The 15,110-nt window shown below is 34.8% G+C and overlaps 1 protein-coding gene across 13 annotated transcripts in view; it reads left to right on the forward strand.

Moving 5' to 3' along the window:
* Nucleotides 1–15,110, forward strand: part of LOC140452463 (latrophilin Cirl-like) — a 931,875-nt gene that overhangs the window by 868,846 nt on the left and 47,919 nt on the right. For 11 of the 13 annotated variants that reach the window (XR_011952194.1, XM_072546736.1, XM_072546737.1 and 8 more), the window contains one exon: nucleotides 9,395–9,504. Coding sequence is in view for 12 of the 13 variants with exons in the window: in XM_072546736.1 (XP_072402837.1) it covers nucleotides 9,395–9,504 (110 nt within the window). In the remaining variant the exon portion in view is untranslated. Of the gene's footprint in view, nucleotides 1–9,394; nucleotides 9,505–9,827; nucleotides 9,935–15,110 lie in introns of those variants that run through there. The other 2 variants (XM_072546742.1, XM_072546732.1) reach the window with 2 other exon arrangements.

Consider the following 15,110-nt stretch of genomic DNA (forward strand, 5'->3'; position numbering starts at 1 on the left):
CGCCGGAATATCAAAAATGTATTTTTATTTCTTTCTAAAATGTCCAGACGCATATACTTGATACAAATAAAATTCAAGGCAAGAGGAGTCTGAAGTTTTAAGTAAAGTAGAAGTTTTAATTTATTATCTACATAATTATATTATTTATTTATTTATTTAAATAATTTCTTCTTCTTCTTCTTCTTCTTCTTCTTCTTCTTCTTCTTCTTCTAATGGCGCTACAACCCTTTGTGAGTCTTGGCCTGCTTAACAATGTTCTTCCATTCTGCCCTGTCGGATACTTTCCTTCGCCACTGCCTGATGTTCATATTTAAATAATTAATTATTTTAATAATAAATTATCTATTATATACTTCCTTTTTCCTCTATTCCCAGCTGTCCTTGTACATTCCACTCCATTATGCGTACCGAAGCCGTAAGCTCTTACTAGAAACTTAATTCTGCTCTAAATTTCGTTGACTGCAGCTTGACTATATGGTTTGCGTATCTAACATATTTGGGTTGTAGTAATTTTAAAAGTGACGTAATACCAAAGGAATTACTGAACTCAGAATTCATAGCTATAAAAAAGAAATCTAGTTACCGCAAATGCGACGAATTTAGGCTCATTAGCTTAATGAGTCACTTACTAAAAATATTCTTAAAGGCGCTCTATTAAGAGAGGCGCTGTTTGGGATTCAAAAACTAATTCAAAAATGTCTCAATCGCAAGAAAAAGTATATCTCTGCTTCATCGACTACTAAAAGGCTTTTGAGAGAGTCCAACTTAAAAAAATTATTGTATGAACTATAGAAAATAAAGCTAGACGGAAAAGATCTCCGCATAATTCAAAACCTTTATTGGAACCAAGAAGCAACCTTAAAATATTCCAACCACACTAGTAAAAGCATCCGTATATAAAGAGGTGTCCGACAAGGATGTGTCATGTCTCCATTGTACTTGTACTCTGAATGCATATTCAAACAAGCACTAGACGGCATCGAAATTGGTATAAAAATAAACGGTAAATATACTCAGTGACATTACAAGTGTTACTCCCAGAAGGAATAATTTCTTGGACTTAATTTTTTGGCAACAGAATGAGTATATTTAAAACATGCTATGATATCAATATCAATGTTTTATCTCTTCTACTTTTTGTAAAAATAAAGTGTTATCTTTAAATTTTTTTGTGAAGAGACCGATTTGTAAAAACCGGTTTGTATAGAAATTTTTAGTTATTATTCCTCAGTCTAATTGTATTCAGTGTAAGAAAATGCCTCGAGTTCGAAGACACCAAAATTACCACCATGTTAGCGATTTTGACAGGGGTAGAATTATTGCGTATAGAGATATGGGTTTGTCGTATTGCTAAATTGGCGAAATAGGAAGAATACAGGGTAGAAGGAGTCGCGGAAGAAGACGCATCTCCTGGTTAAACAATTTGAGAGATTGGTTTAACTGCACTTCTGCTGACCTCTTTAGAGCAGCGGTATCGAAAGTGCGAATTGCCATGATGGTTGCCAACTTTCTTAGAGGAGATGGCACATGAAGAAGAAGAAGAAGAAATTGGCCGTGTTAATTGTACGGCAATGACGGTTATGCGTATCTGTCGTGTCGTATCTGCGAAAACGTTTTGCTACTACGCGTTAAATTGCTGACCAATGGTTTGGAGTAGTAGGTAGACTTGTTCGTATGCGTACACTATACCGCCGCATTCGAGCCCTTGGACCGGTTTCATTCCGCCCACGACTAGTGCTTCCTTTGACTGCTGACCACTGTCATCAACGTTTGAATTGGCGCAGAGAACGGCAGCATTGGATAGCAAAATGGCGTAATGTAGCATTCAGCGATGAATCACGATTCTGTTTTGGAATGCAGGATGGTCGTAGGATGTTAAGACGCCGCCGTGGAGAACGACGAAACATTGGGTTTGCTGTTGAGAGGCATGTACATAGGGCAGTTAGAGTAATGGTTTGGGGGGCTATTGCCTATGGTAGCCGATCACCACTTGTGTTTATTCGAGGCAATATGACAGCTGCGCGATATGTTGATGTCATCTTACAAACGACTTTACTGCCTTATCTCGACGGTCGTCTAGACGTCCTTTTTCAGCAAGACAACACGCGTCCCCATATTGCTCGTCAAACTCAAAACTTTCTCCAAGAAGCTGGCGTTAATGTTTTGCCGTGGCCCGAAGGAGTACACTTTGCACCATCCTCCACAGACTCTGACACAGTTAATACATGAAATTCAAGTTGCTTGGAACGAGGTGTCACAAACAGACATCGATAATCTTATTTTGTCAATGCCTAGACATATACAGGAGTGTATTCAGCTACGGGGTCGCCAAACACATTATTAATTTTTTTTAGATTACTTTTTAATGAAAATTCTTGACAACGTTATCGTTTCATTCTTGATGTAAATCTACCATGTTGCCAAAAAATTAAGTTCAATAAATTATTCCTTCTGTGTAACACTTCTAATGTCACTGAGTATAACAATATCAGGTATGCAGACGATACCGTTCTGATAACAGGAAAAATGGAAGACTTATAAAACTTCTTCTTATTATTATAACGGCACTACAATCCTTTGTGTGTCTTGGCCTGTCTAACAACGTCCTCCCATTCTGCCCTATCGGATACTTTCCTTTGCCACTGTCTGATGTTCATGGTTTTAAGATATTCCTGTACATCGTGTATCCACCTTTTTACAGGGCCTTCCTCTTCTCCTATTTGCTTGGGGTTTCCATCTCTGGATCACTTTTACAGCTCTATTATCTGGCATTCTTTCTAAGTGGCCAAGCCAGTTTAGTCTTTGTGACTTTACAAATCTAACGATATCTGCGCTACAAAGTATATTAGACAGAGTTAATAATGCAAGTGAAGCAGTGGAACTGGCAATAAATCTTTAAAAAACTAAAGTAATGGTGATTAGCAAAACCGATGAAAATTATCGCATTGACCTAGATAACACTCAATTAAAACAAGTTTACAAATTCAGATACTTAAGAATAGTACTAAATGATAAAATGATAAAATTAAATACCATGAGAAGGCTAGAAGCCTTTGAAATATGGTTTTATCTCAGAATGCTCAGAATATCATGGACACAACACACTACGTATCGAACGGTATTAAACACCATAAATAGAGAGTTAGAACTAGTAACAACGATTAAGAAAAGAAAGACCTGGTACCTAGGCCACATAATAAGAAATGACAAATATAACCTGCTACGAATAATAATTAAAGGGAAGATCGAGGGCCGAAGGGAGTAGGCAGAAAAACCATGTCATGGCTTCGCAATATCAAAATTTGGACGCGCATGAACGTTCAGCAATTACTTAAAATGCCGCAGAATAGAGAACATTTGATGTAGTGATCGCAAACCTTCAGTAATGGACTACACTAGAAGAAGAAGAATGCAGTCTTGAAGACAATCCACTTAAAGGCATCAAAAAAATACATGATCATAAATAAAAATATAGTTTTTTAATGCCACAAAACACTGTGAAAAATATTTTGTCTGTAAGTTTTGCATTTTAGAATGCCGTAATAAAAACGCATTAGAATACGACTTTCCTAGCAACATTTAGAGCATTTTAAAAAGGATCTTTGGCTTTCGAGCATTATCTACAAAGGAGAGGCTAAAGAATGGTGTAAACCTAATACTTTGAAGTTGGGATTCATAAATGAGCCGAGAAAGTTTCAGCGTCAGTTGCAAAGCTGATAAGCAATAAACTCAAATTATTATTGCAATCTGACAACGGCGAATTTAACATTCGCCCTGTTATCCTGAACAGAGGTAATATCTATCGTGAAAACGTATTTTAATAAGTCTTCCGTATTCTCACTTTAAGGATAAAATCCATAAATTAGAAGATTGCTAGACCGACAAAACTTACTGAACAACCTACTATTCCTTAACTTTAAATACCACATACTTTATTTTTTCCGTTTCCGTAATAATGTCACTAGAAAATAATGGCATCAACATTATTCATAGACCATTACCTATTGTATGCGCCCCTGCGTTTTTGAAGTATTTTGATGTAAGTGTATGCAAATATATGTAAATTATTATATTGCCCACCCAGAAAAAAGTAATTACGTCTATGTTCTATACAGCAACAGCGACAACCCTCGAAAAACGGTAAAAGTATCTTTCTCGTGTGTTATAAAACCGACTACGATTATACAGTCTCAAAAAAACTAATAAAAGCAGTGTTTGGACAAGAACAATTTGGTTTGAAAATAATGAAAAAAAAACTGAAAAAATTAAACGGTCAAACAGTTACTAACAATTTTTCTGCTATTTTTGGTTCGTCGCCAAATAAAATGAGTTGCCTATGTTATAATAACTTTAGTCAATAACAGCATGGGATAATATATACAGTAAGGCTTACAAATAAATCCTTCAGCCTTCTGCTTTATTTTTCTATCTCTAAGAAATATCTCGATACGTAAAAATATTCTGCAAGCCATTCTTTAACCACTTAAAGAGCTGTGCTTTAATTTAGGTCTTTCAAGTAAAAGTACTTTATGACAACTGCTGTCAATTCAGTTGTTTTCTTTATTTATAGAATTACATATTGTTTAGAAAAAATCTACAGAAGAATTATATGGACTTCAAGTTGTACATACCAAGAGGGAATAATTTGGTAGACAGAGGAACTAGAAAGAATGAGCATGCATTGCATATACCAGATATCGTTTACCACAAAAAATGATTCCATATTCAAGCGAACAATAACTATAAAAATAAATATTCGAGGGTAAAGATACATGAAAGACTGAAATTAAAAAAAAAAAGCTCAAATAACGATAACTAATTTAGAAACTATTCTAAGCATTGAATGGCATCAATATTTTGAAATCTGGCCCAAAGAATCTCTAAGGAGTGAAGATACATGTAGCAATGGCTAGACATTGTTTTACTAAATTTAAATACTATCTTCTTGGATGCTCCTTTAAATTTTAATATTATTTTCTTTTTCGTCTTCTTCTCTGTTTTCCTCGTCTTCTTCTTATATTATATCTTTAGGCCTTTTTCAGGGTATTCGAGTTTCTCTATATGTATTTGTGTAACATACCGTTTCTATTCTCGTCTTCTGTGCTCGCCATAGTACAATATCCTATATTTTACAGAGATTTCTTATTTAGTATTCTGTCTTTTAATGTTTTCCCGGCAATTGATCTCAAGGATCCCATTTATGAAGTTCTCAGTATTCTTTTGGTTTCTGCTTTTTATTGATCTCATTCTTCTTACTGCGCCATCTTCTTTCAAAAGTTGGAGATCTAATTTGCTACAGCTACGCGCGAAGCAGCGGCCCTGAACATCTCGGTCGATGTTTTGCCGAGCCAACGTCGCAGGTCCTCCTTTCTATTGACATTTTCCTCTGAATTTATTCTTCAATGATCAACCAAAGTATATGGTATCTGTCTTCCCTCTTTATATGGCCAATGTACGTTAGTTTGGTCCTGTATACGATTTGTTATGTATGATTTGACATGATTTGGTAAGAAAGGTCCTATACATTCATGATTTCACTAATATACGTAGTTTCCCATTTACTCCCATATCCTTATTTATTCATATGACATCCCTTAGATATCCTGATAAATCAGCTACTTTATTTGTCTCAATAAAAAATGTCTGTCAAAAATGTCTCCAAAGATATTTTCTAACAACTCTCGCCCATACCGGCTGAAAGCCGGTATGACTTGTCCCCTTGAATTCGACCTGACCCCCTAAAGATCTCATCTGGGAGTGAGTTCATTTCCCACGCATGCATGATTTTTAGCAGGTAAAACAAAAATATCCGCCCTTATGGCGACTTCTACATAGCAAGCGAGTGGTTGACCCTAGAGGAATCTAGTACAAGGCAGAAATGCATACAACCACTTTTAACTCTCTTAGCGACAGTTTCCAATGCAAATAAATAATTCGATTTTGTTTATTCCAATTGATGCTTTTAAGATACAGTTATTACAGAAAACGCGTTATTCGGTGCTATTAAGACTGTATAAACAAACCCTGATGGTATGTCTTTTCGTTCGAAATTCTAAAACGCAAATTAAAACTTTATATAGAATGGGATTTGAAATACGTGAATTAAATCTTTCACGGTTTTTTTGGATCACGGGTATGGTTTATTACTAATTTGGAAAACTGTAATCAACAGGATAAAAGAAAGAGGCATCTCAATAGAAACCTGTTAACTAAGGCTATGAGTGAGGGTGAGTGGGGTGAATGGTTAAAAACTGTGGAAACTGGGAACCTGAAAGCAACTACATTCGCTATGAACACGGGAGTGTACATAAATAAAATCACACAAATCATTCATTTTGGTATAAAAGGGTAAAAATAAGTGTGTAATGTTATAAATTATTAAAATATGATTCGACAGAACGTTAAAGACTTCTACAAATTCACACGATCGATATATTGAACATATAGTTATCGAGTATTTGTATTATATACATAAATTACACGAAGAAAGCATAAGAACTTTGCAAAAACTACTTAGAAACTGCTATAGTATTCTGATAAATTTCGTCCTTGTATATTTTTTTGTCCAGTTGTGGCATTCATAATACAAATGCAGTCGGTGTTAAAAACCTCTTGAAAAATAGCTCATAAATAACGCAAGTGACAGAAAAAGCGATAAAAACGTCTTTAAAATGAATCGGGTTACAAAGTATGAAAAATGATCTATATCATTAAAGATGGGGAAATAAAATGTTAGGGCGCTAAAAGTTTTCAAAGTGTGGTAGCCCCTGGTCTAAAATAAACGTTATCGTTACTAAATGCAATAACTGTAACAGTATATCATTTACGACCATATAAAAGTTCAAGGCAGAATAAAAAATAAAAATTTCGATTATGTGCACAGACCGATTACCTATTTTATTGCTGAAAATTTGCCAAACTTCATTGCCAATCACAATTAGACAAAGCCATTGTACCAAGAATAATATACAAGGTTAATTCAAAAATAAGTATACGATAATTTTTCCTTCGAGGAAAAACATTAAGAAGTGATCATTTCCCCTTTAGAGAAAATGGCACTCTAATGACTGTAAGAAAATACTAATAATAAAATCTAAATTAGATTGAATTAGAATCAGAAAGTGCTCATTATATTTTTACTGTTATTTTTACGATTTAGCATAGCCAGATTATGTATAATTTCAGTAACGCTGTTATAAATATCTGCATATTTTGTATTCTTGTTCTTATTTTGAGACTCTCTTAATCTTCCATACATTGACCATGAAGTTACCTTTGGTGTTATTTTGGCATATATTACTCCAATACTTTAGAGATGAGATCTCATGAGGTAATGTACTAAGATTAGGCTCACAGATGATATCAAATGATCAGATCACTTTTATAAACATTAATTACAAACCATCATGATACCCTCAGAATATTGAACCTCTTGGACTACCTGAACTCAGGACCTGAGTCTCACATGCTTTACCAAGCTCTCTTCAGCTGACTTTTCATCAGCCCATGAACGCGAATGTAAACATGCGACATGAAACTTAAATTAAATGTATTAAAGGGGGAGGCTGAAACTGTAGGTCTTAGGATTAATTATTATCCTAAGACCAAAGAGATAAGATTGAATGCTACAAATATAGACCATTTCCTGGATGTCTGAGATGACACGGTAGACCAACTCGTATATCTAGGAAGCGTTGTCACAGTGGGTGAAGGGGTCCTAGATGATGTTAAAAATCTCATTAGAAAGACGAACGCTGCATTTGTCCAGATTTACCCTATCTGGAGGAACAGATCTCTCTCTTCAATCAATCCTGACCCCCGGAGGGAGTATAGTGGTCATCTTGATGTGTATTTTCCGTCTCCAACGATCTCTGTCTTTGGTCATTTGTTTTAACTCATACATAGGTATTTTGCATATTCTTGTAATTTGGTCGATCCATCTTGTTGCGGATCTTCCTCGTGATCTTCGGCCTTCTACCTTTCCTTGGATAATAAGTCTTTCCGTGTTTTCTGTGTCTGATCTTATAAAATGTCCGTAAAAAAAAATCGGTTGCCTGTAAAGTCGGTTTTACGGGCGAAGATTTTGCGTGACAACGTCTTTTTCTCGGTAGAATATTTATTGATATGAATATTATTAAATTGCACAATAGGAACAAGGAATTGAATGAAAATAAGAATTGCACAAATTTTAACTATAGAAATATATTTTGTTTACTAAAACATTGTACATGTAAACTTAAACTTAACTAATTTCTATTTGAGTGATTTTGTTGAGGATAGGACGATGATAGGAGAAATATGAAATGAAAGGAAGTGTTTCTGCTGTAATGTGTCTTGAACGCCAAGAACGCTCGAGAAAGACAGAGACACAAGCACGGAAGCACGCACCGATTCAACGCGCCTAATTCTCTAGTGCTGGGCGCGCAGCGGACCGATCATGTTTGAGTGGGAGAGATGCAAGGCATTCGCCGGTCCGGCGGGCCTCTCTCTCGTTCGGTGACTCACTGTAACAGACGTGAGCGGGCGTTACACTTTTTCATGAATGACTCCGAGCCACAACCTAATTTAAGACGTTGTCACGTCAATAAAGTGTTTTAATTGTTGGAGATGGACTTTGCTGGATAGCCGTTTGCTGACTTTTAGCTCATTTAAAATTGAAATATTTGTCCTGTGGCTGGTCCACGGAATTCTTAGCATTCTTCTCTAATAGAACATTTCAGTGGCATCTATCTTTTTTCTTTCCGCTTGCTGTAGGGTCCCAGATTCGCATCCTCATGTCAGTATTATGAATATTAAACAGTTGATCAAATCAAATGAGAAAAAAAGATGTCAGAAGATCTGAGTGACCAGCGGGGACCACATAAAAACACTAAATAGATATCAGTAATTTGCAGCCAATTGGATTATTGTAGATTTTGTATGTTGTAATGTGTTGAGTGATTGCGTTGTTACTAAATTGTCACTTTAGAAAGAATCGCTTATTATATCCGAACAACTTACATATGGTCTATGTTCGAAAACTGAAAAGATAAGGCAAGAACGATAGATCGATGTAGTTTCCTGAGTATTTGCCTATTTCTTTAAGTACACGACTTTGAACAATATACAAAATGCTAAGCAAAGCAGTCATGTTAATATGTTGTTTCTTTGTTGTTAACGTCTTTGTTTATTGTCAGCTAAAATGTTGGGCAGCCGGGATTAAATACCTATTATATATTCACGCAGAGCGATACTATTATGCCAGACAGAAGGCTTTAATTACTGTATATATTTCTGTGTCATATAAAACTACCTTTACTTCATGTGCTAATCTACCTTCTGTGTCAATAACAAATCAAAAGCTAACTTATTTACTTTCTGTTCACATAAAAAATATGAAATCATTTATTTTCAGATGTTCAGATAAACAGAATTGTACAATAGAGATTAACAGCGTGACTTTTGGAGATGATCCATGTCCAGACACTAGTAAATACATTGAAGCGCAATATTATTGCATTCCCGGTAAATATCTGTTTACAATATTTCGATTTTTATCATTCCTCTATAAGGTAGTAGGATGCAGCTGAATGTGGCCCGGACAAACTGTTACGAAAAAGTAAATTTTGTGGGTAATTCTGAAGACGTTAGGTTAAAAGTTTCAGAAATCGAACAAATTTTTGTATAACTAATAATGTTCTTTTTATTATCGGTATATAAAGAAATTTTATTTTATGATTAAGTTAGGACTAACAAAAATGATTCTTTGAAATACAATATTGGCAGCATGTAAAGGTACACTTCTTGTAATTCATATCACAATACCAAACTGTCGGGTTGTTCCGCAGGTGCACCCACAACCAAAACTGCAGCATCCCGGCTAGTACGAGTATGTTTGGGGATCCTTGTGCTGGTACGCATAAGTATCTTGAAGCACATTATCAGTGTTTGCCAGGTAAGTTCCATTTTGTGCAATGGTACACAGGTGCAATATCATCGTAAATTTTTAGATAATTCATAAATTTCCTCATTGGTAAATAAGTTTAGTTTTATATAGCTGATCGAGCAGAATATGAATAGTTATGGAGAACGAGAAAGGCTGATTGAGATAGAAATAAATATACAGATCCCTTTTAGAGTCTAGTTTGAAGTGTTGTCACTCAACTAACATGTTTTTATTCTCTAAAGTAAAAAATTAGTTACGCAAGATGTAAATTTGTAGTAATAGAACGAATTTTTTATATTTGGAATATGGAACATTTACGTAATCGATATAAGTATTCTAACAAACATGGCTTGAAAGGAAACAAAGGAAAAATCTGAAATTTTTATACCAATACCCAAAAAATTTTTAGAAAGAATTCTCGAAAACATCAAATATTATGTTAAGATCCTCTCATCAAGAAAATTACGTCTTGTAGCAATAGCTACACATTTTTTACTTAATAATATATCATCTAATCTTATACATCTATCGCGATTCTGAGCCGTTATTAACTAGTTCTTAGAAGTTCTTTTGATGCCATCAGTCGCCCTTAAACATATCCGCTAATACTCCATATGCGGCCCAAGCTAGGTAATCTGACAAGTATGATTGCCCTTACCGATTCTGATCAGATATTTGTCTTTTTCGACAAATTCAATTTCTTCTTCCCGAATTTTTGTGTTAACGGCAGGAACTATAAATATCTGTCAAATATTTGTTCATTTTACAATTTATTCTTATCCACTCCAATCCATTTCTTATTTTATCTTGTCCACAGGCCTCGGCGTCATCCAGTTAATAAGATTTGATTATTACAAGTTATCAGCGATAAGGACCACATTCTCTGCGAAACAAAGGTGCTTTAAGTTTTCTTCATCAATAGTTATTCATTTGGTGTCTCAGTTGAGCTTTTTAATAGCGTGTTAAAGGACGTCCTCGGGGAACCTGTAATCTAGAGAGCGCGTTCCCAGGTAGCGGATAAGGGAATTCCTATTAAGGGAAAATAAGGGTATGGCGAAAATAAAATACCCCGTGGACCAACAGGCACTTAACAGTCAGCTAAGCCGCCTGGTCAGCGTGACAAGTTAAGGCTAAAACACCTCTTATGAAATGTCGAATATCCGAAACGAATTACCCCAGGGAATAGAGATAGTGTCTCAGAATCTCACACTAAAACTTCAGAACTAGAACTTCAAAAAATAACCTTGATGATAGAAAACTACCCAACATTATACGAGTCAAAATCAAAACCACCACCAGGTAAAAACCAGGTAAAAAAAAGATAAATATGAATTATAAATTAAACAAACTTCATAGTTATCAGCTTCTGGAACAGGCAGGATTTAGAAAAGATCCACCATAGATCATATAAAAGTCATAAAAATACTAATCGAAAAATCAGAAGAATACATATAACACTCTGAATAGCTATGGTATTTGACTCCATAGAAATTTGGGCAGTAATTATTACCTTAAGCAAACACTAGAGTCTATGACCGATATACAAAAATCATTAAATATATATTTCAATGCTATATCGCAAGTAAAAATACCAGAGATAAAACTACAAAGAGGAGTTACAGAGAGACAAGGAGTGAAGGTAGACGGCAAAACCTGAATCATCCGAGATTTGTCGATGCTGTTGCGTTGATAGCAAAAGACATACAAGAATTTGCAGGAAATGCTATTATACCTAAATAAAAAATCAAAAGAAATATTATTAAAAATAAATCTAGCAAAAACGAATCTCTAGATATAACTGAGGATAGAACTCTGGACAATAATAATATAGAAAAGTTTGAGTCGTATATATATTTGGGACAAAAAATGTAATTATCAAAGCTTAACTTAAAGGCTGATTTAAATAGATGTCCCTTAACATGGACAGCATTTGGAAGATTACAAATAGTATTTAAAACATATATTACAAACTTACCAACTACTTTAAAGTCAAAAACTTTTGGTCAGTACTTATTGCAGATACTGACATAGAACCGAAACATGGGTTTTTAACCACAACATAGCCCACAAACTTCAAGAGACTCAGGGAGTTATGAAACGGAGAATGCTCAACGTTAAGCTCAGCGATCGCAAATCTAATGAAGAAATAAGATGATCAAAAGTAACAGATGTAATTCAAAATATTGCCATGTTTAAATGGAACTGGGTATGATATATATGAAGAATGGAAGACAATCGTTGGACGAAGCCAATTGTTGGAACTCAAACCAGATGAACTGATGACATCAAGCGAATGGCTGGTCACGAATGGATGCAAAAAATACCGAACAGAAATGAATGGACACAATTAAGGGAGGCTTACATCCAAAGATGGATGGAATAGCTGTCGATCATGATGATTCAAGGACGGTTATAAAAAGATTTGGAGAACATACGTCAAAAGATTTGGAGAACATACGTCACCCTGTCTGATATACCGTTCGATCTTGATTTTATTTGTGGATTCATGTTATGTTACCGTTGTTATAATTCTGATAAAAGTTTATACATTTAGTTTAACAATCTAGTCAATCGATAGTTGTCATGTTCTGTTTTGTCTCCCTTTTTGATGGACAAAATCTTTACGACATTGTTCCTTTACCGGGTATGACGAACTCACACAGGCATAAATTACACAATACTGTAACTTTAATACTATATACATATGTAGTTATAAATCGGAAAACATTCTCTGAGTAATATTTGACAACAGGCAAATGGCTTGTTGTACTGAAATACATAGCTCCAAAGTTTCTGACAAACGAGAGATCTGAAATACCACTTACATTGCATTAAGCATCCATATCTATTCATATGCTGGTTAAACTGTAACTATATTTAGATCTATAGTCATATACATCATTCTTTAATATTTATGTTTTAGGATGTAGTTAAATTTTTTTGTTTCGAAATCCTTTTTTTATCAACCATAAGTACTTACAACCATACGTACTACAGGTTTATTGTATGTCTTTCTGAGTTCTAGAACTCTGCACCAGCTTGTACGGGTCTAGTGGATGGTTACCATATAGTTTTTGGGTCACTTAGTTTCCAAAAAATATTTTTTTCTTTGTTTTTTTTTCGGTGTTCAATCAAGATGTTCTAATTTAATTATGTGTCATTAACTATGTTAATTATGTGGCGTCTTCCGGCAAATATCTTCAGATTTTCCGTTCCAAAGGTTGGTTCCCATCTCTGTACTGTTACAAAATTAATGTCAGTAACATTATAAACAGTGTATTAATGCTTTCCATATTGTTTCGTGTGGTGTTAAAAATAAACATAAAGCTGGTTCTAAAGAATTCTATTGTAAGTCGAATACATTACTCTTACTTAATACGTCTATAATCAGTGCCTAAATGAAAGGTATCTTACATTTATTACATCTCATGATGCATACATAATTGTTCTCAATTATATTTTATTTAAGGCAATTTGAATAATTTTAATAGTGTATGGAGTTTTCCTTCGGCATGTATGTATTACACGTATTATTATTAGTAAGTGCCTCACCTAAACACAGCTATGAAGTTTCGTTTTTGAATAAATTCATTTTTACAACCGATATAGACATTACCATAAATATAGTATGAAAGCATTCATTTTCTATAAAGTCCTTTGTCGAATTAAATATGAAATAACTAAAAGTCTGTTATTTACAATTCGAAACGGTATTGTGTTGGAGAAATCTGATCACATCGCTAGTACTTTCACACAGCTTATTTCAATTTTATTGGTTATTGGACACTACTTTTTCTACCTATAGTATATATATATATATATATATATATATATATATATATATATATATATATATATATATATATATATATATATGTATATATATATATATATATATATGTATATATATATATATATATATATATATATATATATATATATATATACTATATATATACTATATATACATATATATATATATATATATATATATATATATATATATATATATATATATATATATATATGAAAATTACTGAGTTCTCGGGAAGGACCGCGTTGAGAATTTAAAACTCGACGTTTCGGCACCCATTTTGGAGCCATTATCAAGAGTGGTACGATTCGGTTCGAGTTCGGGGTCTCAATCTGCCTACTCCCCTCACTCGAGACGTACCAATATCGTGTTCTATATTGCAAGAACTGTCTCTCGGCACAGAGGTCTCAATCTGCCTACTCCTCAGTGTCGAGTGACAGCCGGTCTTATCCTGTGTGGCTGCTTTCATACTCGCTGTATGCGCTGACGTGGTCTGAACTGACGTGGCCTGAGCGGGTGTGGGCGGGAGGTCGCTGAAGCAGGGGTCGCCATGTTGCCGGCAATTGTTTCGCGTCATCGCGCGTGTTCAAGCTGTTAGGCCGTTTTTCGATTTCGATAGCTTCACGAATGATTCTCGCTTTTAATGAGCGGATGGGAGCGATGGTTTTTGCTTTTTCGAAATCTATTTTATGGCCTGTCTGAATATGATGTTGGGCTAGGGCTGAAGTGGTATCGGAATGTTTGACTGATAGAGAATGTTCGTAAATACGGTTATGGATTCGTCGGTTTGTCTGTCCTACGTATGTACGTGGGCAACTGGAACAAGGTATCTCGTAGACACCATGGTCTTCGTTGGGGATTTGGTCTTTTACGGATTTGACGAGATTGGACAATTTGGAGTGACTGGTGAAAATGGTTTTGATATTAAGAGGGATAAGAGTTCTACTGATCTTTTCAGTGATACCTTTAATGAAAGGTAGAAAGATTTTGGGTTTTTCCGGCGGCAAGGTTTCTTTTTTTAGATGGAATGGGGTTTATAAGTTTTTGAATGCTTCTATTGATTTGGGTTTTGTGGTAGCCGTTTTGTAGGAGTGTTTGTCTTATTGAATTGATTTCGGATGACATGTGATTGTTGTCGCTAAGTCTTATGGAACGGAAAATTAGAGTGTTGACTGAATTAAGTTGGGCGGGGTGATGATTTGACTGGGCATTGAGATAGCGGTTTGTAGTGGGTTTCCGGTACACGGAATAGGAAAAACTGTGAGGTGGATTTTTCTGAATAAGAACATCAAGGAATGGCAAAGACGCTTCAGACTCAACTTCCATCGTTAATCGAATGCTGAAATGTATTCCATTCAGGTGGGAGAGGAA

The sequence above is a fragment of the Diabrotica undecimpunctata genome, chromosome 10, assembly GCF_040954645.1.
Source record: "Diabrotica undecimpunctata isolate CICGRU chromosome 10, icDiaUnde3, whole genome shotgun sequence".
Taxonomy (NCBI): domain Eukaryota; kingdom Metazoa; phylum Arthropoda; class Insecta; order Coleoptera; family Chrysomelidae; genus Diabrotica; species Diabrotica undecimpunctata.